This window comes from Phalaenopsis equestris, unplaced genomic scaffold (genome assembly GCF_001263595.1).
Source record: "Phalaenopsis equestris unplaced genomic scaffold, ASM126359v1 Scaffold000761, whole genome shotgun sequence".
NCBI classification, from domain to species: domain Eukaryota; kingdom Viridiplantae; phylum Streptophyta; class Magnoliopsida; order Asparagales; family Orchidaceae; genus Phalaenopsis; species Phalaenopsis equestris.
In genome coordinates this window covers 5,394,063-5,420,272 of record NW_018165201.1, presented here as the reverse complement: position 1 = coordinate 5,420,272, position 26,210 = coordinate 5,394,063, and the positions used below count along the sequence as shown (strand labels likewise).

The following is a 26,210-nucleotide window of genomic DNA, read 5'->3' as shown; positions in this document are numbered from 1 at the left end:
TTCCAGAAACCCTTGTCCCCCCACCCGCCGTTCCGCGTAAAACCTTTGTCTTCGTGACTGGAAAGGCAGCGACGGGATATCCACGTCCAAGACCTCCAAAACTCCCATCTTTCTCCTCCTTCCGGTCTCCAACCATCGAGGAAGTTAGACAGGTAAACTTTGTCTTTCTCCCCCTTCCTCTCTCTCACTTCCCCTGCGCGGTTAAGCTTCTCTAAATCACGTAAATCCGTCTTCCAACGGGATTTACTAAATCCTGGATTCAAGGCAAAACAGAGGAAAAACGGAATTAATTAACCTGCAGGATTTACGAATGCCTTTTTTTGTCGTTTGTCAGGATTTAGCATAAATCCTGCTTAGAACAAGCCACGATCGGTGCTAGAGCGTGGACACCAAGATTGCGGCGAGAAGCCACTGTTGTCCTGCTTTCCTATTCATTATCTGCTTCAAATGAACGACGTCATTGATGGGGCAGCCGAGAAGGTCTCCGAGCTGTCCGTCAATCCCATCGCGGCGGATGCGCCGAGCAAAAAGTATCATTCTTTATGCATTCATATTTTAATTGCGGTCAATTATTTTAAACTCTGCTTTTTACTATCTGCTATTCCATTGTTAACAGTGCTCTGAAGAGGGAGTTGAAGAAGAAACAGAAGGAAGATGAGAAGCGCCTCAAGGAAGAAGAAAAGAAGAAGAAAGTGAGACTTTTTTTGAGACTTCCATTTTTTTTCTTAAATCCTCTTTAGGTTTAGCTTGCCGTTTAACGCTTGATTCCCTCAGGCTGCCGACACGCCAAAGTCCCAATCTCATAAGGATTCTGCAGTAGAAGATGATGATATGGATCCAACGGTTCTCCCCCTCCCTCTCCCCCTCTCTATAAACCATATGTTTCCATGGATCTAAAAATGCTTATAGAATATCCTCTGTCTTTTGCAGCAATATTATGAGAATAGGGACAAGTACCTCGCATCCCAGAAGGCCACTGGGGTAAACCCATATCCCCATAAGTTTCAAGTTTCGATCTCTATTGAAGAATACATTCAGAAGTATAGTAGTCTCAACCAAGGGGAGCATCTCAAAGATGTAGAAGTTAACTTGGCAGGTTTTAGTTTAGTTTGATATATAGAACATATTTTTTTTTTTTTTTCTGTTTCTTCAAACTTTTCCAGGCGAAGATATGGCACTGAACGGAAAAATTATGCTTTCAAGGGAGAATTATGAATAAGAGGACTTCTTCATCTAAGCTTTACTTCTACGACTTATATGGCGTCGGTGCCAAAGTGCAAGTAATGGCTGATGCTAGGTATGGCTTCTTTTTATGATTTCTTATTCACCGTGCTTCAATAGTGTTGGGTTAAAAATTTTTTTATTTAAATATGTATAACCATTCTCTATTTAATGGACTTTGTAGAAATTGTCTGATATTTGAAAGTCTTGATTACCGCTAACGGCTTAGTGCAAAGTAATGATGTAAAACACAGCAAATTCTTAATTATTGTAAATACCTAATTATCATTAATCAGACGATAGATGACACATTGCATCAGCTCCTTCGATATGTGAAGGACTCTCCACCAAGGAGTAAGTGTGATGAAATTCGAAGACCAAAGGAGCAGCAATATGGTTTTTCATAGAAATTCTATAGCTTTAGAGGAAAGATGATATATATCCTTACTTTGTAATAATGTTTATGGTATTTGTCCTCAATGCAACCACTAGAACTACTAGCGACAAAAATAGGAAGACAACATCAGTGTATTGTGAATTGCTGTTGAATTCCAGCAGTGCAATGTTCCTAGGAATAAGTTTAGCAAAATTTTCATTATGAAAATTGAACTTATGACTTAAATTAGATTTGAAAATATTTAATATATGATTGAGAATTGTGTGGAGACGGTTGAATAAGTAGGGAATCGACATTTTGTTTTTTGAAAATTTTAATGGATTAAGGTCTTAAGGGTAGTTACCATTCATGTGAACAGGATTGATTATTGTTCACTGTGGACAATTAAGGAACTGCTGAATGCTTTTTGTGGTTTGAAATGGTGGTTAGTGGTGGGTTGTTAAGGGAAGGTGGCTGGGCTGTTTTAGAAACAATTGTGGTGCAGGAAAATGGTTAAGAATACGGCATTGAACTGTTGAATAAAATTTGGTCAAACAATAGAATTGTGAACATAAATTAGGAAAATTGTGGTCAGAGCAACTGAAGTAGTGGAAAAACTGCAGCGGAAGCTATGGAAATAAGCAAAATAATAAAGAAAACAAGCATCGAAGAGAACAATGCTTTAATTTTTGCACTGTATACCAAATTGGTGTAGGATTGGCACCTTAAATGTGGTAAGCATTGAGATTTACGAGAGAGAAGGCAAGGGAAAAGAAAGATGCACAATGAACTCTTCAGCTATTGATTTTGCATTTAAAAATGATTTCTGCTGATTATGCGAAGCTTAGAAGAAAATTAGGAAGCCAAAATACATTGTGATTTTTTACTTTTGAATAGTCTTCAATACTAGGTTTACGCAAAGAATAAGGGTCTATGAAATAGAGGCATACCGCCACTGTCTTGATGCATAAGACATGCAAAAAATAAATAATCTTTGAGCAATGCAAGGTTATAAAGAAAATTATATGCATTTAGATCATCAATTTGTCAGTAGATATTTAACTGCACTAGTGGGAAATTTTAAAGAATGAAAATACTAATGCTTTTTACTCATCTAATATATTTGGAACTTTTTGTTAGTATTTAGTGGCAGGGAAGCATTTATTCTAGATATAGCTTTGTTACATCCCATAACATGTAAATTCTTTAGATTTAATCTACTGAACTGCTATATTGGACAGTCTTATTAATGTTTTCTAAACGCTGGTTGCAACCTTGTTCTCAAATCTTTATTGACTAACAAATCGACTTTGCATTTATTTTGTATTCCAGACACCGTATCTTCTCAAATTCTTAAGATTCCGTCTCTTGTTTCTCTTTTGTTTTGCATTTAAACTTCTCATACAATCTTTGTTTATTAATTTGATGACTTAAAAGCGAGTAAAAATTTCTCCCATTATTGGTTAAGTTTATTTTTGAGTGCAACTTGCGCTATTTAGTGGAGACAGGATGTTTAAGATTAATTGCTTGTTGAAAGAAGCTAATGATGTTGTTTGATGAATTTATTTGTTTGCTCTATGTCCAAACTTGTGTTCATGTTGAAAGGCTATACTAAAATGGATAGCATGCTTAAGATTTCCCTTAAACAATATTTACGATTTAAACTTCTTTTGTTCTGGCACGATTACCTTTTAACAACTTCTTATGATATTTACCACTTTTACAAGGCTTTAACCATTATGGTACATGTACTAATTATTGCTTTGACCTTGAGGCAAGTCCATCTAACAAGTATCCTGTTTTTTGTGGATCATAACTCTTTTAATTTCAAATTTGTCCAGGGACTCAGACTTGGGTGAAGTTGAATTTTCTAGACTACATGCTGGTGTGAAACGTGGTGATATTGTTGGGATTTGTGGCTACCCAGGTTGTTTTCCTTAATGCATAAATCATGGGATGAATCTTCTGATTCCATATTATTGATAGTTATATAAAGCATTTTGTTTTATATCTGCTGTATTTTTGGTAGAATTTTGTTACTTATGGACGTTGCTAGATGTATTTCTTCTGTTCTTATCCATTGATTATTTTAGTAGATCAAATTTATAAAACCTTCAGAGTCTCTTTGATGAAACTGATTTATGTTATCCTTTATGTTTCAATGATTTATGACAAATTGATAACCCGATGAAACAGTGTTTGCTTACATATCTGTTACTATGTCTAATTATGGAAACCTCATTATTACTTTTTGTAAACATGCATTGTTACAGACTTATGGCTTTGTTGTTGCTACCATGTCTCTAAATTGAAAGCTTTATCTATTGCTTCTCAGTTTGAAGTAATTTTTTTTAGAAATTTAAGTGAATGATTTTTATTAATTCTCTTGATTGGAGTTTAAGAAAAAAAGATAAGATGTCCAAGTTTATTCTTGACTATAGAGGAATCAAACTTATGTGTCTTATAGTGAAGCCATGTGAGAGGATAATGAAACATATATGTCTGTGTGTGTGTAATTGAGCACACTAGTATTAGTAGTTGTAGAGAATGTTTAGTGAGATTTCAATTATAGCATGATTATACAAGGATCAACATTTAGTTTATATTTATATATTGTATTAGCTAAAGATGCTTAAAAAGAATATTCAAAGTGGGATGCTTTGTTTTTTTTTTTTAATATAAGAATTTAGTAAGATGTGTGTTGGAATAAGTGAGATTACTTCAAAATAGAAGAAGGAAGATCAAGTATATGCTATTCAATTTTGTGAGGGTGATTATAATAATTATTAATCATTTTAATTAGAAGACAAGGTAATACATTGATTTTATAAATTTAAGTATTTAGGAGGTTGTCATTATAGAAGAATAAGGGTGTCGGTGAGGATATAACTCAAAAAGTAAAGTTTAAGTGGTAAAAATGATGAATTGCCTCAAGAGTATTATTTAATCAAATGTTATCATATTGATTTGTGTTGCTGTATGGCTCTAAGCATTTGGTGGTAAAAAAGTCATGGATAACAAAGCTTAGCTTTGTGAATTAAAAAAAATATAATGGATGTGTGATAAAATTATGAAGGAAAATTATATGAATGGTTGGATTGACATTTATAGAAGATTTTGCAATTGAAATAAATTTTTGGTATTGAGGGTAGAAATGCTCACACTAAAAGATTAGATAAAATTGACTTTAGTTGATTAGGAAGGAAAGGGAATTTTTGGGAATTTCCAGCAATTAATTTTTGAAACTAAAATTCATGCCTCTTTTAAGACCCTTCCATGCAATTTTTGTTACTTTTCCATTTGATTTTTGTGATTTCCATGTGAAATCCATGGTTGGATTTGTTTTATCTGCAGTTAGCATTACTCAATTGTGACAATCTTCCTTAGTTAGTTTCTATTGAACTTTTGTTATGTTGTTGTTGTGACTTTCAAGTTTTCTAGATCTCCTTTGCGGGTATCAGAAGTTTTTTATTTTGAAGAAGTCACATTGTAATTTTGTTAGAGCTATCATACTTTAACAGATATAGTTCTCAAAAGTAGATACCTACTTCATAAATTTTTGAACCAGAACAAAAAAGTAATAACCAACATATATATGAAATGGGTTGAAAAGCAAAGTAGCGAGAAAACTGTCCTAAGAAGTCCTTCATTTCATGTTGTGTATTACATGGTGTTTTTTGTTGCATAAATTTCCGGCTTCTATGATATCAATACTGTTATTTTGCTTTGATGCTAGGATTTCTAGTTGTATTTCAGAAAATTAATGACTTTGACAGTCTACTCATTTGATGTTTTTTGGTTTCCGTCACAATTAGGGGATGGTGAATTTTTGTTTTTTATTTTTTGAAGGAGGGCCTTCGACATTTACAAAATACTATCAAGTTGAGTAAATCTAATTGCTGATGTCATTGACTTTCTACTCCTCTTTGCTAATTATTTGACTAAGCGAGTTTTCAGGATTTTTTGGAGATGTTATTTTTTTGCTTCTGAGCATTTTTTTTCCCAATTTTAATATATTACTTTTTCTTTTCTGATTTTTAATTTTTGCTTTAACTTTTGTTATTGTTTGATTTTATTGTATTCGGATGAAATATGGTTTTCAATGAATGGTTGATTGTCAACACCTTGCATGGTTTTCAATGAATGGTTGATTGTCAACACCTTGCATGGTTTTCTTGGTAATAAATTTCTATCTGTAATTTATAGTAGAAAGCTGTTGGATTTTCATACAAATTGATTTCTTTTTCTTTCTTATTTTAGCAATAAAGCAAATAATTGCTAAAATATTAAGAGTTAATTACTCTTGTGCGTGTGACATGGTTTTCTACATCTCATTATAGATCCCCACCATAAACTATACTATAAGACGTCTTACATCATACAGACCTTTGGCAGCATGAATTTAGTTTTTCAAAGTTTAATTTTTGGGAATATGTTTAATATCTCAGAAATACACTATATGATCATATGGAAAATGTGGATTTATAAAGCCGGCTTAAGTCATCATGATAAGGCTAATGATGGCGATGATAGATAATTCTGTTGAAGATGCTAATTTTTTAGGGTTTTATAGTATATTATACCATGTTATTTTTATTTGTTTGCTCTTAGATTGAATCACTGTACCGTGTCTCACTTACAAATGAAATATTGTCTATAAATATGAAAAATAAAAAATAAATTGTGCTGATATGAAGTATATTGTGCTGCTACCAAAATTATTGTTACTTTTTAATTTTTTTTAATTCCTTTTGAAATTTGTGATTGTCCTTAAATAATCCACTATTTTCTATTGAAATGAAAATGACGTTGACAAGCATTAACTTCTTTCTTTTTTTAAATTTCACAGAAGCATTTGTTTTTTATTGAATGCCAATGGTAAGTGCGGAGGATGATTTATAGTAGAGCTTCTACCAAATTTCTTTAGTTGTTTTGATAGTTACCTGAATTCCATTTAATTGTCGTTGAGCCATCTCGAACAATATGATAATGAATCTATTGTTATTACAAAATTGAAAATGCCCGCGTAATCTTGATGTTTTGAAGAGATAATTAGGGTCTGTTTAGGGTCGCTGTTGTTTTTCTTTAGTAAAGGTAGTTTTAAAGTTGTGATTGGGAAAACAACTTATTGGAAAAGTGTAGTGGGAATCATAAATATTTTTCTCCAAGAAAGTAAGAAAATCTTTCTTACAACCACCATAATTTAACATATCTGGTTCCAAAAGGAGTTTCCTATCATATAAATTTTTAGAAAATAGCAATAATCTGCGGTACTGTTGTAGCTATAGTACCTCAATAATCTTTTTGGGGTGAGCTCCCGTGTCAGGATGCGAGATGTTTTTTTTTTCTTGATTCTAATGATCAGTTAGCATTAGAAGGGTTTTATCTCCTCTCTCACTTTATCTTTTTGTTTGCGTGCCATTTTTTGATGTTTCATTTATGATGAAATGCCAATCATGTCATAAAACAATTCACTATTCTGTTATTTTTTTTTTAAGAATTATGGCTCACACAAGTTGTGTTTTATTTAAATGATTTTGGCTTCATATTAGAATGGATATTTTGTGTGTTTTTTTTTATAAGAGATAAAAGTAGGGAAAACTTATCCAAATGTATATTTTGTTAGGTTTTACAGTATGGCCTGGATGCATAACCCTGCTAAAAGCTAGCTTTTCAAAGCTTTATTATTGTTTGAAATAGTAAACTATATGCTTAATAGTAATAGACGTTGATATTATGTCAACATACTGTTTTCTTCTACAGGGAAGAGTAAAAGAGGGGAGCTTAGTGTATTTCCAAAAACAATTGCTGTTCTTTCTCATTGTCTTCACATGATGCCAAGGCAAAAAGCTGCTCCTGGGGCTGATAATCCTTCCATAAAGGTAGATCTGCTTTATATTGTAACTATTCTTCATGGGATGCCAAAAAAATGCTTGTTTCACCTTGTTTGATTTTCTTACAAACGATTTCCTTTAATTCTTTTTTGTTGTAGAAACATGAAGGAATAGTGGGATCTAAATGGGTTCCAGGTTTGCCCAGGAATTGTGAAACATATGTTCTGAAGGACCAGGTACATTGTTTTTTATGTATATGCTTGCAGAACATGAGATTGCATCTTCATGTCTTGTTTGTATTTGTTGGCAATAACCTGACTGTATCCCTGGATTTATTTCATGGGCATCATGTAGTAAATGTTGAACCTGTGATAAACTTCTCTGATGGCCTTATTTTTTAACCCCTTTTGCCAAATAAATGAAGTTACTTTTTGTTGCTCTTTGTATTTAGGCCCGGTCAGATCTTTCTTTTTTGGCAATTCATTCCCTTCAACTTCTTAATAGGCTTCTAGATCATAACCTTTGATAATTTTGGCCGGTTTTATGAAATAATTTGCTGTTGAAACTCACCACATTCCATTCCACTCCCCTCTCACACCCACCCTCTCTCTCTCTCTCTCTCTCTCTCTCTCTCTCTCTATCTATCTACACACACACACATACACACATCTTTTCCCTATGAACTATTTCTTGTATGTATCGATTGTGGTTAATTTGTATCTTATTTGGAGATTTTATCGTCATTGCATTGTTGGTCTTTATTGATTTTATTAACTCGTATTTCTTTTCAACTTTTTTGCAGCTTCTATTTATTTAATTATAAACCAAGATTTATAATTGATTTTTAATAGGTTTTATAGGTCTTATGAATCATTTTAATATTATTTTTAAAGGATTTTTAAATAATATCTGATGAAAATATATTCAGTGTTCACCACAAATTAAATTATCATGGAGGAAAAATTCAAGTAGTGCTATTATATAAGGTAAGAAACTGATATAAATTAGAGGGTAAATAAAATTTTTTTGTCCCTTTGTAACATTTATAGACGCTGATAATCTTCTATTAGCTGTTAAAAATATATGAGAATTAAATGCATAAATAATCAGAATGCTTGTTAATACAATGAGCTGATTAATTAATTGACACAATTAAATATCAATGTCTGATTTTTAGTTACTGAAAACTTTGATAAAAATGTTGTTGTTAAAACAATGAACAACTATAATATTTATGACTTTTTAAAGGATAAATCAATAAATAAAATTTAAATGAAATAAATGAAACATTTATTTTTCACTTAAATTATACCTATATGGTATAATTGTTTAGAATAAATAACTAGTATAATTTATTTTCATAAGTTTAAAGAAATGCACTTTATCATTTATCTTATAAGCAATTTCATATTAATTATAACAACAAGCCTTTATCCCACTAAGTGGGGTCGGCTAAATGAATTCGTTTTCTTCGTTGTGTCTTATCCAGTGTCGTAAACAATTTCATATTAATTATTTAAAAGTATATACAATCATTCAAAAATTAAGGAGAGGATGTAAAATGTTATAGATTAAAATAGAATGACAAAAGACTAGGATAAATATAATGGCCATAATATTCAACTATGAAAAAAGTTATTTTGGAGGTCTTTCTGCCTTAAATTGTTTGGTTTATCATTCCAAAATGACTTCATGCATGGATGTAAGCTCTACAGAGGGGTTTAGAAACAATGCAACTCTAAATAAAGAGATGTGACAAATTTATTTAAGAGCTTAAATCCATGATTTACTTATCATACATTTATTAAAATAATTTATGCTTTGAATTCTAACTATTAGAATTCAATGATAATTATTTAATATTGGTGGAAGCCAATGAATACTCGAGATTATTTTTTAAATTTGAAAGGCTAACATTAACTGCAGGACACTTTTTAAATAATAGTACAGATTTTCTGAAGAACTTCCAAATTTATTTGTTCTCATTCTGATGTCACTAGGAAGCATCCTGATATATTTTTTGAAATAATGTTTTTTTTTTCCTTATGTATTCTTAATTTTTCTTTTAAAGTTGTATATTCTTAATTTGGTGGTAGGAAACTCGCTATCGTCAACGCTATCTAGATTTAATGTTGAATCATGAAGTTAGAGAAATATTTAAGACGAGAGCCCGGATCATTTCATACATCCGGAGATTCCTCGAAAACTTGGACTTTTTGGAGGTTTTATCTGTCAATTCTTTCATAATTATTCTTCTTGGCTTTCTTTGCTCGTCTTCTAAGATATAGTATTTCATAATGCAGGTAGAGACCCCCATGATGAACATGATTGCCGGTGGAGCAGCTGCCAAGCCCTTTGTTACCCATCACAATGAGTTAAACATGAAATTGTACATGCGAATTGCCCCTGAATTGTACCTCAAGCAGCTTATTGTTGGCGGGCTTGATCGTGTCTATGAGATTGGAAAACAATTCAGGAATGAGGGAATTGATTTGACTCATAATCCAGAATTCACGACTTGTGAATTTTATATGGCTTATGCAGATTACAATGATTTGATGGTCCTGACTGAACAAATGTTATCTGGTGAGCGAAATGCACTTTCATGCCTTGACTTATTTAGAAATTATGTGTACTAAAACTTTTATACAATAAATTCTATTCGGTAAATCACATACAGAATATATATATTAATAATAAATTTAATTGCATCTGTTGCATCATAGGTAAAATGAAAATCACCCGTGAGCTGAATCTTTCATAGTTGAAAGCTTACTACTTCCAGTTGTTTACATATCTTGACCAAAGGAAGCAAAGAACATTTAGGTCAATAAAATAAGAATAAATTGTTGTAGATTTTTGGTAAACATCACTTGGCCGGAAAACGAAAGCGTAAAAATTTAAAGTTAATTATAAATTTGATGGAAGCACATTTCACAAAGTGACAAAAAAAGTTCTTGTTTACTTGAAGTCTGCATTTGAAGAACCGTAATCATAAGCTGCAAGAGAAAGAAAAAAGTCTTATAGAAGTTGATTATAAAATCCTCTATCTTTTTTTCCCAAAATGTTCCGGCCTAATATGCAATAGTTATCAATCGATAACTTGTACGGATAGGAATATTACTATCCTCTTGGAAGAATATTCTCCTGCCATTTTTTTTGTTTGTGAATGAGAATTTAATATATGTAAAAACTCCAAACTTCAAATGGAGGATCAGATGAATCACTAAAGGAAATGAATGTACCATTTTTTTTAATTGAGACATTTTAGCAGTTATTAATAACTTAATGCAAACAAAGTGGGTTTATAGAGAAAAATATTCTCTACTTATCTCAAGCACTAGATATGAAACAAGAATTTTAAATGATGATGATATATATTAAATATTTTGAGATCTACTTATGGCTTTTTATATAGAAACTATAATTTTTTAAACTTGATTAATTTCAATGACTTGATAAAATATATATCATGTAATGTATGAATTATTTGATGTGTCGCACTAAGTGGGTCAGCTGCATAAATCCTTTTTCTTGATTGTGTTCTATTGAGTGTCATATTCTCTTAATTCTAATGACACTCAAAAGGATACGATGGAAAAAAATGATTCATGTAGGGGATTAATAATGGGGTGAGAATGGATAGAGTTGAAGGTGCTAACACATACACACAATGCACACGCGCACACACATAACACAGGTCAAGGGTTCGATCCCACCGTGGCGCGGGCTCTCATCATGGGGCCAAAAAGCGCATGAGAAATCGATATTTGGGCTTCTGCTAAATATCAATTTTCTTTTGATATATATATATATATATATGTGTGTGTGTGTGTGTGTGATTTCATTGATAGGAAGAGGGGTATTTAAATCCAATTATAATAGACATTATAATGAAAATTAATAAAAATAGAATAAAGCAAAATGGGACTACATAATCAGGGAATAAAATTAAATAATAAGTAACAATGGCGTAGATATAGCCGTTATAATCTAATACTCTCTCTTAAGGTGAAGCATAGATGTCAGTCATGTTTAACTTGGACTTGAAGCCATTGAACTAAGAGCGAGAGAAATTTTTGGTGAGGATGTCCACTAGTTGATCACTGGAGTGCACATATGGAACACAAATCTCCTCGGATTTCTTAATGAAGTGCATCTCCACCTATTTGGTACAATCATGGGGGACTGGATTGCGAGCAATGTTTATTTCAGTCTTATTATCATATAATAGCTGCAACGGGACAAAGCTTGACATACAAAGTTTCTGAAGTATGATGCGTAGCCAGAGAACTTCACAGATTCCCAAGGACAAGGATCAGAATTTAGCTTCAACATTGTTTTGGGCAACCATAGAAAGTTTTTTGCTTTTTCACGTGACAAGATTGCCCCATAGAAACGAGTAATATCCCAAGGTTGAATGTTAATCATGAATCGATCCGACCCAATCAACATCTGTATAAACAACAATAACCTAGAGTTGTGGCGGGAAAATAACAAACCATAGTATGGTGTACCTTTAAGTAGTGGAGAATCCAGTGGATAGCTTGGAGGTGGTGCTCGTAGGAGTCATGCATGAATTGGCTCACTATTCCAATTGCGTGGCATATGTCGGAGCAAGTATGAGCCAGATAGATGGGTTTTTCCACAAGATGCTCATAATGAGTTTTGTTGGCAAACACAACATTGAAAATGTCAGTAATTTTTCATTAGGATACATAAGAACAACAATTTGCACAAAAAAAAGTTTTTCTCTATCAGGAGGTCAATCACATAGTTGCGTTGAGATAAGCAAATAGCTCGAGAGGACCGAGCCATTTTCATGCCTAAGAAGTACCAGAGAGATCTCAAATCCTTCATCTCGAAGGACGAAGCAAGAATGCCTTTTAAGGACTCTAAGACTTCAATGCAGACTCTAATGCTTGAAGATCGTTACCTGTAAGAACAATATCATGAACATGAACAATAATAATAGTTACCTGGCCATTGCAAGAGTGTTAGAAGAAGAGGGTGTTGGAGTAAAACCATGACCCACGACCATCTTTGTGAACTTGCCGAACCAGACCCGTGGGGACTGCCTTAGCCCATAAATGGACTTTCATAGCCTGTATATTTTTCCTCTGGAGCCAGTAGGATCACAACCCAAAGAGAGAGACATGTACACCTCTTCTGTCACCTCACCATTCAAGAATGCATTCTTGACATCTAGTTGACATAAAGGCCAATCCATATTCATTGCAATGACAACAAAGCCCAAATGGTGCTTAACTTAGCAACTGTAGCAAATGTATCCTCATAGTCAACTTCATAGGTTTGTGAGTATCATTTAGTGACCAATCTTGTTTTGTTGCGTTCAAAATACTCGTCAAAGTTGAACTTGGTGCTAAAAATCTATCAGCACTCTACAACTTTCTTACTCTGAAGAAGGTCCACAACGTCTCATTTTTGGTTTCACTGAAGGACATTCATCTCCTCCATTACTGTCGTTTTCCTGGCTAGATCAGTAAGAGCAACCTTAATAGAAGTAGGGATCTGATGGTCCGTTAGGGCCTTAACAAATGCTATGTTGGTCGACGATAAACTGTGGAAAGACACATTTTTTGATAGAATAGAGGGATTGCGTACCTTAATCGGTGAACTCACCTCCTCATTCGGAGGAGGGGTTGTGCTGAGGATGTCGCCCAGAGTGGAGTCGATGTTCTGTAAGGAGGCAGCAGGCTCCTCAGTTGGAGCATCGGGATGAGTGCGCCGAGTGTAGACACAGACATTGGGAGGAGATGCATTCAACGGGATATGGGACTTTCCACTGATGGGAACAATGGGGGGACCATCCATAGGAGTAGGATAAGGGGCATTGTTTGGGCATCAAGCTCCCCCTACTAGAGGCCGAACTAGAGAAATGGGGAACATTTTCAAAGAATGAGACATCAACGCTCACAGAGATTTTGTTTATAGTCGGATCAAGACATGAATACCTCTTTTGAGTTGTAGAGTAACCAAGGAAGTTATATTTTATGGATCTGGGATCAAGTTTACTCGAAGTAGGGGCAATATTTCGAACAAAGGCAATGCATCCAAATATGTTGTGATCTAAAGTAGATAAGACCTGATTGGCAGGGAAGCATGACATTTGAACAATAAAGGGATTTCAAAACTTGTGAATTTTGGAGGGAAATCAATTTATGAAATAGGTGGCGATTAGAAGACATCGTTCAAAAAACATTTTGAGACATTAGATTGAAACATAATAGAGTGAGCAACGTTGAGGACATGACAGTTTTTTCTCTCAGCTACCTCATTTTGTTGACTAGTGTTCAGGCAAAAACTATGGTGGAGGATGTCTTTACTTACTAGGAACTCACTCAAAATAGAATTAAAAAGTCACGATCATTGTCGGTTCTAAGGACTTGAATAGAAATTTTGAATTGAGTTAAGAGAAATGTGTAAAAGTTTTAGAAGGTCACGACTTCCGATTTCTTTTAAAATGTTGACTCACATCATTCGAGTGTGGTCATTAATTAAGGTCAAAAACCATAATTTATTGTGTAGCTGGGAATGTGAGATGGTCTCCACATGTCACTGTGAATGAGGGAGAAATGAGCGAAATGTGTGTAAGTGTGAAGTAAGCAATGAACTTGGTGATGTTTGACTAACATATATTACAATTGAAATTAAAAAGATTTTTATTAGAAAATGTCAGGGGATACAAATTTTTAAAATGTTGAAAATTAGGATGACCTAAACAACAATGTAATAACATAATGAGACAATCAATGACTCGAGATACACTACAACTTTTGAGTGTCGCGTCTTCACTCTCTGTGTTGTCTTCATGGAAGTAGTAGACTCCAACAACCCTCTTAGCAGTCCTAATCATCATCTTCGAACAATCCTGAAAAACACATCTATCATAAGAGAAATTAACAATACAATCAATCTCACTTGTCAACTTGCTAACTAATAATAAGTTACATTGCATTCATGAAATATGTAAATCAGACTACAGAGTTAGATTAGTCGTTAAAACAATCAACCCTTTATTAGCAATGAAACTACATGATCCATCAACAATTATGACAGTATTTTTTGCAAAGCACGAGTAGTAAGTAAAAAAAGCTTACGAGCTGCCAATCATATGATCCGTGACACTTGAATCAATAATTCATGGACTAGAGGATGAATAAACTGTGAGAGCCATAGGAAGAGTACCTTGTTGGACATGGGAGGTCGATGGACCCACATAGACTTGATTGGCTCCAAGAAACTTGATCAATTGCTTTATCTGGTTCTTTAGGGATTCAGAAGAATCTGAGTTGTTCCAGGTAGGAATTGGTTGAGTCGTGTTTTATTTGGTTGTCGTCGTGCATCTTTTGACAACAGAGGATATTGTCGAAGGTTTTTATGTTGTCTTATTATGCAGTTTCCAACACTTGTTCCGAGTGTAATTGGGTTTGTGATAGTAATCACAAGTGGATGACCGTTCCGAGATGACCTTTTACCAGGCATGGATGAGGGCTAAGCACTATTTGAGATCAAGGCGGACGACTCAGCTGAAGGAGTAGAAGTGTCAAGCATGACAATTTTTCTGCTTTCTTCTTGACGAATCTCGATAAAAGTAGCTTGAGTGGAAAGAAGAGGTCCCGACCAAGAATACGACTCCACATTTCATCAAGTTCTTTGCTAAAACCAGCAAAGAATTTGAGCATACAATTCTTTTCTACGATGTTATGGAAGAGGGATTAGTCGGCGGAGAATCCCAAGTGTAGTCATAGTAGAAGTCGCATTTCATCCATAATGCAACCAGCTCATTATAGTTATGGGTCACGGCCTTTGACCCTGTGTTGCCTCTCAGATCTTCTTAAATACCTCATAGAGTTGGTCGTAATTTTCTATATCTGAGTAGATATCACTAGCTAAAGAGAAACATGTACGAATGACCAATTGAAGTCTCAATGGAGTTGATCGGTCAAGACATGAACATGAAGTTCTCTACTTCCCATGCTCCATATGTCGGGTCAGTCTTTGGAGGATCACGAATCATATCTGTGAAATGACCGAATTTTCCACGTCCTTTCATGAACAAAGATACTGCTTGGGGCCTTTGGAGGAAGTTACTGTCGTTCAATTTATGAGTTGTGATCAAGAAATTTATATTGACTTTCGATCCTCTGGTCTGCAAGGGAGTGGAGGTTGGAATCGATCATCTGATAGAGTCAATAACGCCTTCAGATGGTGATTCATTGAAAGAATCAACCAAAATGTCGTCTGAGCCAAAGGATATGTTGTTGTGATTTTGAGTCATTAATGAATTTTGGTAGAATCATGACTACAAGAATTCTTTCTGTAGAATAGTGGAGGCATCTGGTGGACAAGAACCTGTTGGAAATTTTGGCGAACAGGAGCCTGCAGGAAGAGCGATTGAGGAAAAATCATGCGGTCGGGGACTTTCTGGACTGCTACAGGAATTCTGCTGCAGGTGGAAGACAACCGGCTGGGAAAGCTCCCTGGATCACAAAAGTTTTCTCATGGTTGACAAGAACAAAATTACTGGAATAGGATTCCCTGTAATGTAATGTCAGGATTCTCACAGTTGAAAAATTAATGAAAATGGCAAGGTACCAATTTCTCACGGTTGATTGGAATCTCATAAGAACAGGGACGCTATAGTTTCTCACAAGAGACAGGTAAAAAATACTGCTCTCACAGGGAAAACAACGACAGGAAAAACTGCAGGGAAGGAAATCAGGTGGAAGCAGTGGCCTCTAAAACCGGTAGAGGAGGTCTAGGGCTGGTGGATCTAGGTTTAGGCTCTGATACCATGTTGAGATTGGTAATAGACCAACTCAATTTCATTGATAGGAAGAGGGATATTTAAACCCAATTACAATAGACATAATAATGGAAAATAATTAAAACAAAATAAAATAACTAGGAAAGAAATAAAAACATAATAAAATAAAAGGGGAAATACATAATTAGGGAATAAAATTAAATAATAAGTAATAGCGACGTAGGGATAGCTGTTAGATTCAACTTATGTTAAGAAAGACAAAGGTAGACCTAGGCAAACTTGGGCTTCTTGTATAAAAAAAATGATCTTAATTTATTAGAACTAAATGAAAATATGACACTAAATAGGACACAATGAAGAAAAAGGATTCATATAGCTGAACCCCCGTAGTGGAATTAAGGCTTTGTTGTTGTTGTTGTTGCTGTGTATATGTGTGTGTGTACACCGATATTTATAAAAGAATTTTTAGAGTTTAATCTTCTGGGTAGAAAGGTCAATTGGTGATCATATGCTATTTTGCAAATAAGGACAACTTTGGCCTTATGCTACAATTTTTTTTAGCCCTTCAATACTACTAGGGTGCTCTTGAAACTATGATAGTATTACTAAGATGGAATTAGATCCCAAAATGGTCATTGACTATTTGGATGTGATCAATTTAGTCTCAAAGTTTTGCAGTGATTCAATTTAGTCCCCCAACTATTGAAAATTGATCCAAAATGTAGAAATAATCGCACAAAAATGATCATAACTTAATTCGTCGACAATGCCAGTTTGATATCAGTTTAGTCTTTATGTGAGTAATTGAGGTCAATTTTTAATAGTTGAGGGACTAAATTTGAGCACTGCAAAACTCTAGGACTAAATTGACAACATTCGGATAGTTGGGGGATCATTTTGAGATTTAATTAGTGTTTAATTTTTTTTTCAGGACCCCTCTGCAGCATTGTCTTCGTAGTAGCGTTTCAAGTTCCAAGATGGATTGGTGTGGTTCATTTATGCCTTGGTGTCCCTACATTCTCTATATTTAATTGCCCAAAACTAGCAAATTCCTTTTTGTCCTACTTTCATTTTGCTTCACTGGCTGCTTCTGTTTCTCGAGCAAGTCAAACTCGGTCTAGAAGCTCTTTCATTGAGAATCTGGGAGTTAATGCACTCTTGAAGTTCTTAGTAATCCTTATTAGTATTGTCAGGGTTTAAAGAAAGTCTGCTTGTTTGCTAAGAAGTTAGAATTGATCCTTGTTTGCAAAGTTTTGAAGCAATTGTCTTTTTAACCTTTTTCACAGGAGAACCAAATTTCAAGGAGTTTTATACAAATAACCCACACATATATAACGGTTATTGCACTTCTTTCGTTTTGATGTGGTGAAGGGATTGATTTAATGTTTGTTGATGAATATCCTTATTGATATCAAGTTTAAGTTTTAATATAAAACGAATAATATTAAGATGAAAAATATGGTTGCAATATTTATGGTCTTAATAAAATTCTGATACGAGTTGTTTTGTTTTAACAATGTTTTTAAAGCTTTTTTAGTATTTGAACAGGAATGGCGAAAGAACTGACCGGTGGTTATAAAATAAAATTTCATTCTAATGGAGTGGATGAGGAACCAATAGAGATTGATTTTACACCACCTTTTAGGTACTATTTTTCAGATGCATTTTTCTCTTATTGTGTTCAACTTCAATTAGGAAATACAATGATATCATTAGTATTTCTTTTTAACTAAGTTTATTTCAAATTTTTTTCTTATAGAAGGATCGACATGATTGAAGAATTGGAAAGATTGGCAAACCTGGATATACCCAAAGATCTTTCCAGTGAGGCAGCAAATAAGTACCTCTTAGATGCATGTGCAAAGTTCGATGTTGCATGTCCTCCACCTCAGACAACTTCAAGGCTGCTGGACAAGGTTAATGGCTTACTACTTTTCTCTTCGTTTAAACAGTGACAGAATCGTGCAAATGAAAGATGTCATCTCAATTTATTGCAGACTATCGGATTATTTTTTATTATATTAGGTTAAATATATATTTTATTTTAAATTTCTTCCTATTAAACTGATTACTAATGTTAAGGTTTTTTCGATGTATGTCACTATCCATGGAATGCATTTTTCTATTAGCATCAGTGGATTATCATTATTATTATTTTTTAATGTGGAACTTTTCACGTAGATAATTGAAGCTACACGATAATTGCATAGGTTTATGATTTTGTCAATCATGCTAATCTTACTTTGATATCTTTAAGGAATGTCCTACTTCTACATACAGGCTTTTTGAACCTTGTTTTTTGTTTTTATGTATAATTATCTTTGATGGAATAAGCCATATTTAGTACTTTTATTTGTTTAGGTATTTTTGTTTGTCTGTGTTAGGTATCTTCAATCGGGAATTAAATGTATTTTTAAATGTGCTGTGGGACCTGATTTTGGTAGGGGATGTAGGCCTGACATATTTTTTTCATATTCTTTGGCAAATTTGCATGCTAGATATACTTACTGCACTTATAAAATATCCTAAAAGTTAATTTTGTTTAATTACTAAAAATATGGAATAGTTCTTAGTCCTTAAACTTCAAAATTATGTACATATTTAATGCATTGTAAACCTTTTCTTTTTTTTTTATTTTATTTTATTATATGTTAATCAGGATATCAAAAATGTATTCTGGTTTAGATAAAATTTGTATTTCAAATTTTCATTTATAGTACTTAGCCAATTCAAGCTTCTAACTGATTATCAAACACCGTAAACCTCTTTATTTACACTTCTAGCTAGTTGGTTTTTATGGCTTAATTGTGAAAGGTGAGCGTATGCATTTAGTTTGTTTCTTCTGCCTGAAGTTCACTGAAGCCGAATACATTACTCCCATTTAGCTTATCAGGCATAAAATTGGAGGTTTTATCTGTATTTTTATGTGCAAAATTTATCCACTGCAGTCTCGTGATAGCATCATTGGCCACAGTAGAAATAAAGATGCTTGTGTTTAGTTCTAAGTTCTAATAACTGATTGATTAATGTGTCTTTTGTTAGTTCCAAATATGATGTTAATAACTTATGGTTGTATTCGGTATATTTGTTTCAATTTGTACCATTTGTTGATTGATTACTGGGCATGTCCTCCCAGAGTTTATTATTAACTCGATCCATTAATATTGTCTAAAAGATCATGTTGGTGGAATATTTTTTTGTTTTTTTTTATCTGTTTGCGTGCTAATTATATGAATTTTTTTTTTTGCTTTGGCGATTCTTAACATGCAATCATGATAATGATACATTCGTTTATTCAATCATGATATAGTTTTTTACATCTTTTTTAGCTTATGCTGGTTCGCCACACAATATTCATGCTTAAATGACCTTCTCTGTAGATGTTTACTTCCATTTGCATTTTTGTTACTACTGATTACTTAGCTTTTCCATTTTGTGTCTCAAGATATTTTCTCATCATAATGGTAAGATTCATATTCACCTCAACGAGTTTTAAATATCAGTTGTGATTACAGTAAGATTCATAGCTCTGGTTTTTCTAGTACCGTAATACTGGCAGTTATGGTTTAGGTTTCTTGGGGGTTGTTTGGTTTGTTGAAAAAGGAATAATTTTATATTTGAAATACTCTAGAGTTATTTGGCTCAGTGTAAAATAAATGCTCAACTTTATTTTTTTTGGTTTGACGAAAAACTAATTCAATGTAAAAGAACCCGTTAACGGTGGTGCTGATGGCGGCGGCCGCCTGCCAACGATAGTAGGCAAAGCTTTACACAAAACAGTGTCTTTGAAATTCGCCCAAATGAATAAATTTGAAATACATTGAAATTGAACTAGAGAATGAAGTGCATTTAAAATTCTTTTGACCGAACCTATTGATTTCCAAAACCCTAGCACAATGAGTACAGTGCAACCGTTTTGTTGCCGAATAAACAGGACCTTAAGTTTTTTTTTGCATATTTTAATATTTTCTTTATTACATTTGAAAATTGTATTATTATTATTATTATTTATACTTGCTTTAAGATGTTGTAATTTTAATGTAAAATGAAATATTGCTAGCAATACTCTGTCAATTATTTTTTTTAGATTAAAAATAAGGAAATTTATCATTAAAGCTAGGCAAGGAAGTTGCAGCAAGAATACAATGCTCTTCCTTTCACTTTTCAGTTTAAATAGAAAATCATTTCTTTCATTTATTTGCATGGATTGATATTTTTTCATTATGATATGGTGGTTTTGAACTATGTTTGATGACGCTTAATGCAATATCCATAGTACTACAAATTTCTTTTCACTGTCGTATAGATTATGGAGCTTGAGAAAGTGTGATGTAATACTTCACCCATAATCATGATACATTGCTGCATTATGCATTATAGCTGAACATATAGAAAGGCTCTAGGTCAAATTTTTGACATCTCAAAAATTAGACTTGAAACACCATTCAAAATGACCTAATTCCAAATCTTAAATCAGGGTCTAAAATCTTTGCTATGTGGTAGCTCAAAAGTAAAAACAATCATTCCGCTAACTGCAATTCCTGACATTACAGGAATCCGCATTGTTGCAATTGACAAATATTCATAATGATTGGTGCTTATTTTTTCATCTAGCACTGAGCATACAGTTTTTGGTTATTTTTATTTTTACTGCCACATGTTCAGGAGATCATTGGTCTGTAAATAAGTATTATTTTTAAGTATTTATTATTTTGCACTATGATATGTGCTCTTTTGTCCATTTGTTATATTCTGAGGTTAAGTATTTGTATTGCTTGTTGGGTTCCAAAAGAGAGAGAACTGTTATAAATCCTTTAAAAGCAAGCAACTTAAAAACAAATTATTCTGTTGCTTTTTTATGGTTGAGCATATTTGTAATTATATATGGTAGCCTGGAGCAATGTTATGAATCCTTTAAATACAAACAACTTGAAGCACGGAAATATTTATTCTATAATACAGGGTTAAACATAAGTTAGTAACCTTTTCTTGAACCTTTAATTAGCAGGAGCCTGATCTGTTTATACGCCCTCTAATAAAATATGTTGCAACATCTTAGAGTTGAATGGGGAGGAGGGTTTGTAAAGTTAATCTAAGTGAGATAATTTTAATGATCGTGCGGATGACTTGCTTCAATATGCATAAATGTATATTCATAATTTTTTTAGTAAGCAAGCTAAATCTTATTTTAGCATTTAATGTTAATGCCTTTTTAAATATGTCCTAATACGAAGTGAAATGATTTTTTCTGTAATATATTTAGTCTCGGTACTTCTTTTTACTTCAAAAAGTCAACATGTAAGACAAATTTTTACTATATTACTTATTCTTTTTTTTTTTTAATTGACAGTTGGTTGGTCATTTCCTTGAGGAAACTTGTGTGAATCCTTCATTCATCATTAACCATCCTGAGATCATGAGTCCATTAGCAAAATGGCATAGATCACGACCAGGTTTAACTGAGAGGTTTGAATTGTTCATCAATAAGCATGAGGTATGATATATTAAGTCAGATTTCATCGTTTCTTTTAACAAGTTCCTGTTTTAAATTACTTGTACCCTTTATCTATCTTAGGTTTGCAATGCGTACACAGAACTGAATGACCCCGTTGTGCAGCGTGAACGTTTTGCAGAACAACTGAAGGTGGATATATAAAACAATTAATTTGTTTGTAAAACCAATAGTCTTCATAGCTATTGTTGTATTTATCTTTTTGGTTTTGCAATGACAGTATATTCTGATTTGTTTCTTGTCCTCCTCATTCAGAGTCGTCAATCAGGTGATGATGAGGCAATGGCTTTTGATGAATCCTTTTGCACTGCCCTTGAATATGGTTTACCCCCAACTGGTGGTTGGGGAATGGGAGTAGATCGTCTGACCATGTTATTTACTGATTCACAGAACATTAAGGTTCTTTGTTTATGGTCCTATGGTACTTTTCTTTTTAATGTTTGTTTCTTTTGACTTAGCACTAATGCATTTTATTCTGATTTTCTTGTTTCAGGAAGTTCTTCTATTTCCAGCAATGAAGCCTCAAGATGAACCTTCATCTAAGGGTATTCTAAGCTTGCCTTTTGATTTTATAAGTTGTATAATAAACAAAACCTGTCTTGCATCATAGGTAATATTTATTTAGAAAGCTCATATTGTCTTATTGATACTGTAGAATCTAAAAGAGACTAATTGACACGGGCCTTTCTCCGCATGGGCGTGGCGGGAGCTGGGAGATCCCGCACTAGTATGAACCCAACTGGTCTATTGATGACCGATCTTGGGGAATCCTGGGCGAGCAGCCCGGGAGAGTCTTTTGAAGGGTCTATCAGCATTCCCTTCGTGTCTCCCGTCCCGTCACACTCCCGCTCGATCGAGCGGCATATTGGGAAGGGCGACATTGCCACCAATCCCTTTCCCCTCCTTTCTTTTCTGTGATTTCCTTATGCGAGCTTTCCTTTTTGGTTTTCCCCGTGAGAGTTTTTAAATTGTTATTTTCTGGATTTTGGGTTTTAGTTCTTGCTATGTATCGTGTAAAGTTTTTTTTTTCTCTTTGTCGGCTGTATCTGAGGAAGTGTTGGTGCTCTGGCTATATCCTACTCCGAGGTGGTGATTGTATCTTCTCTTTTATCTTCCCTAAGCCTTCCCTTCCCTTCCCTTCCCTTCCCTTCCCCCTTAGCCGTTAGCCGCCCCGATTCGTCCCCAATTGCCTCCAGCCCACTTTCTAACCACTAAAACTGCTGTGCAACCCCTCCAAACAGGTTGTCCAGCCGCGCAACCCACCCTTTTGTTGCCAAACATACTGCCCAACACTTCATCGTTGCTGCCGCCACCCTTGCTAGCCATCCCAATCCACCTAACCAACCTCAATCGCCCTTGGGATGCACTTTCGAAGAGTATTGTGTCTTCATTTTTTGTTTCGGTGATGTTATTTAGTTTGTGTGCGTTGTAACCCTATTTCCTTATTGCTTCTTTTTTTTTTTTTTGGTGGTTTAGGCTTTCTCCTCCGTTATCATTTGGTATTAGAGTCAGTTCAACCATAGTCCCATCCTATGGTTTCCTAGCATCCGCTCCTGCCCAAGTCACCTCCACTAATTTTTTTTTTCTTATTCCTAAACCTTAGCCATGCCACTAATGAGATACATGCTCGAGCCTATCCGGGAAGAGATACGATGAATGCTCTACCAACTTCAACGGCGGATTACGGACCAATTGGTCTTATATTGTGGTTCATGGACAAATGGGTTCATTTATTTAAGTTGGTTTGATTTTGGTTTTTGATGTAATGCATATTTTAGTGTGGATATTGAGATGATTCACGTTGACTCAGATAAAGTAGCTTCAGCAAGATAAAATCTAATTTATTGGCCTATTAGCTTGATCATCCTGGTTTATATATTGATTTTGAAACCAAGTTTGAAAAAGTTTATTTTCATTTGTGTTGCTAAGAGGTCTGCTGGAACCCTCAGTCTATGTTAAGATCATTTAAGGACGCCAAGTATGTTGGCACACTATTTAATGTTGTAGCATGATTATGAATGACAACTTAAAATTGGTATTTATGTATTATTTCTAGATTTTAAGTGGAGTTCATAGCGGTGTTTTGGTCTTTTATGATCTTGAGACCAATTTTATTATTCGACAACTTTCAAGTGCATATATATTTTGTATGATTGTGCGCAACTTGACACTGTAATTTGAGTTGATTTAAAGTTAACATTTTGTCCAAAATTCAAATGTGTTGAACATGAAGATGAATCTTATGGTCAATATGAATTTTAGTTTTATTTTTTATTTTTTATTTTGTATAACCACTTCTTCACATGTTTTCCTTCTTGCAATGGTTTTATAATCACCTTGCCTACCTTGGGTTAAGGTTTATGGATATGTTAACTATGCTGATATCATGTGGTAGTCATACCCAAATTTGCCACTACTAAACAACTAGTTTACTGTTAGATTTTGACCAAATATAACACCAATCAAATATCAACGATTCTTCAAATTAACTAGATTGAAGATAAACAGTTCTTCATGTTTTTAATCTTACATTTTGTGTGATAGTATTGCTGTGAAAGAATATTAAAATTATACCGTACTTGGAGTATAATAAATCATCAAACTCAAGGAAGTTGAGCTCAATGCGGCATTATAAGAGAAAGTTTAGACACTGGGCTTGAGTGAAAGAAGCCGCAATTGGGGAGTAAGTCACAATCAAGGACTGATTTTGCAAGGAGAGGACGACATGAGATGGGGGTTTGTCGGCTCATGCAAATTATGTTACGATAGATGAAAATGAGACGAGTCATTGGAGTGGGACTTTGGGTCTGTTTGGGGTAGTTGCAACGGTTTGTAGAAGCAATAGTGAAGCTGTTGCAGAACAAATTGTGTTAAAAAAATTGCACTGACTATTACAAAGTCTGACCGTATTTTTCTAACAGCCATCACACTTTAACATGTCATGTTGAAAAAAACAATTTTGTACAAGAAAGCACGCAAACAGAGTTGCGGTGGCAGTCTGAAAAACAAAACAGCTAGAAAACTGTCCCAAATGGACCTAGTAAAGAAGATTGTGCTTTTGAGATTGAGTTGAGGAAGATGGGAGCTGGACATAATAAAAAAAAAAGACTCAAGGGTGTCACTAAAGGTCCTAGCTTTATCGTAGCATAAAAAGTCCAACTTTGAGTTGGTCCAATTTTTATTCAAGTCGGGTTTTAGTCTACCTATTTTTCATTTGAGATAGGTTCTAATTAACCCAATCCACTCGAAATCAACGTGAAATTAATTTTGAGTTTGGTTTTTTCGGTTCAGATTAATAGCGTTAAACTCATCATATTTGAGCTAATTAGAGTAATCTAGAAAATTACATGATTTATATAATAAATGGGTAAGGTGGGTTGGTTTCATGTTAGGTTGATTTGGGACGGATATTTTGGCTTATATACTCAGCTGATTGATTGCGTTTAGGTTGAGTGTATTTGTGTCTGGTCAACTTCATATATGATATAAAGTTGAGTGGGCCGAGTTGATCGTTCTTATGTGAGTTAGTTTGCGTGAGTTTTCTATGTTCGTGATCAATGGACGTATAATCAAGGGCGAAATCATGTGATGGGCATGTAGATCCCAGCTGACAAGGCAGAGGGGACATGTCCTTGGTGAGGGATATGGTTTCCCGTGTCTAACAAAACCTTAGTGTAGCTAATTACTCATTAGTCACTAGTTTATATTAACTATTCCTTATTATTTGACATCAAACTATTTTATATTTAATTCGGATGAATCAAACTTGTTCGAATTGAAGTAGTATTTGTATGCATATTATTTCTCTGCAGTAGTCTGTTTAATGCATTATGAAGATTTACGGAATGCAACTATCCTAAGCTGTGGTTTTGTTAACCAGCATTGAACTCTCTTTTGCAGCTTAGGTTAATCAACCTGCTGCATAGGTTGTGCTCATTGGTTATGGGAAGCGCAGCAGAAACTCGAAAGCGAAAGATTTACCAATATATGAATTTTGTTCTTCAACTTATCTATTTTAAATTATTAACATTCATGTATAATTTATATGTATGGTTGGCACATTCGACTCCAAATCATGTTTGAACGTCTAACATTATATTTTTCTGATGATTAGTTGAAATGCTGATTCATATCTACATTTTTTAGGATGTGTTCTTCTGTCACTTTTGAGATATGTCTCTATAATCTTCTTGTTTACCTTGTTATTGATGAATATATACTACTTGCAATGAGAAGGAAATTAGCTCATAGGAAGCATGTCAAGTTCATTTTAGTCGGGATGAGTTTATTGTTATTGTTATTTTCCATGTTTTGCTTTCATTTTGGTTGCCCCTTATACCCTTCCGTAATTTTCACATCATTCATCAAAAGTTTCAATCATGAAATGCAAATGTAAGTGTAATTAAGAATGTCAAGAAAATTAAAATTAAATTAGCTAGAGCTCACTCAATTATTTGGTTTAAATTAATGATAATC

The 26,210-nt window shown here is 33.9% G+C and overlaps 1 protein-coding gene across 1 annotated transcript; it reads left to right on the top strand.

Annotated features, from left to right (window-relative positions):
- On the top strand, nucleotides 1-25,864 carry LOC110030920 (lysine--tRNA ligase). The gene is made up of 18 exons (XM_020733909.1): nucleotides 1-152; nucleotides 335-530; nucleotides 617-692; nucleotides 775-843; nucleotides 931-1,096; nucleotides 1,204-1,297; nucleotides 3,439-3,524; nucleotides 7,361-7,479; nucleotides 7,590-7,667; nucleotides 9,528-9,653; nucleotides 9,735-10,017; nucleotides 17,771-17,867; nucleotides 17,982-18,138; nucleotides 21,573-21,716; nucleotides 21,798-21,866; nucleotides 21,990-22,133; nucleotides 22,228-22,279; nucleotides 25,635-25,864. The coding sequence occupies exons 2-18, from the start codon at nucleotides 448-450 to the stop codon at nucleotides 25,637-25,639; spliced, it is 1,848 nt and encodes a 615-aa protein (XP_020589568.1). The 5' UTR covers nucleotides 1-152; nucleotides 335-447; the 3' UTR covers nucleotides 25,640-25,864.
- Nucleotides 25,865-26,210: the final 346 nt, after the last annotated feature.

Excerpts from the sequence above, each read along its gene's own strand:
- LOC110030920 (XM_020733909.1), top strand. The coding sequence starts at position 448 with ATGAACGACGTCATTGATGGGGCAGCCGAGAAGGTCTCCGAGCTGTCC. Across the intron at positions 17,868-17,981 it reads GATTTTACACCACCTTTTAG|AAGGATCGACATGATTGAAG; the intron begins GTACTATTTTTC and ends TTTTTCTTATAG. Across the intron at positions 21,867-21,989 it reads GTTTTGCAGAACAACTGAAG|AGTCGTCAATCAGGTGATGA; the intron begins GTGGATATATAA and ends CTCCTCATTCAG.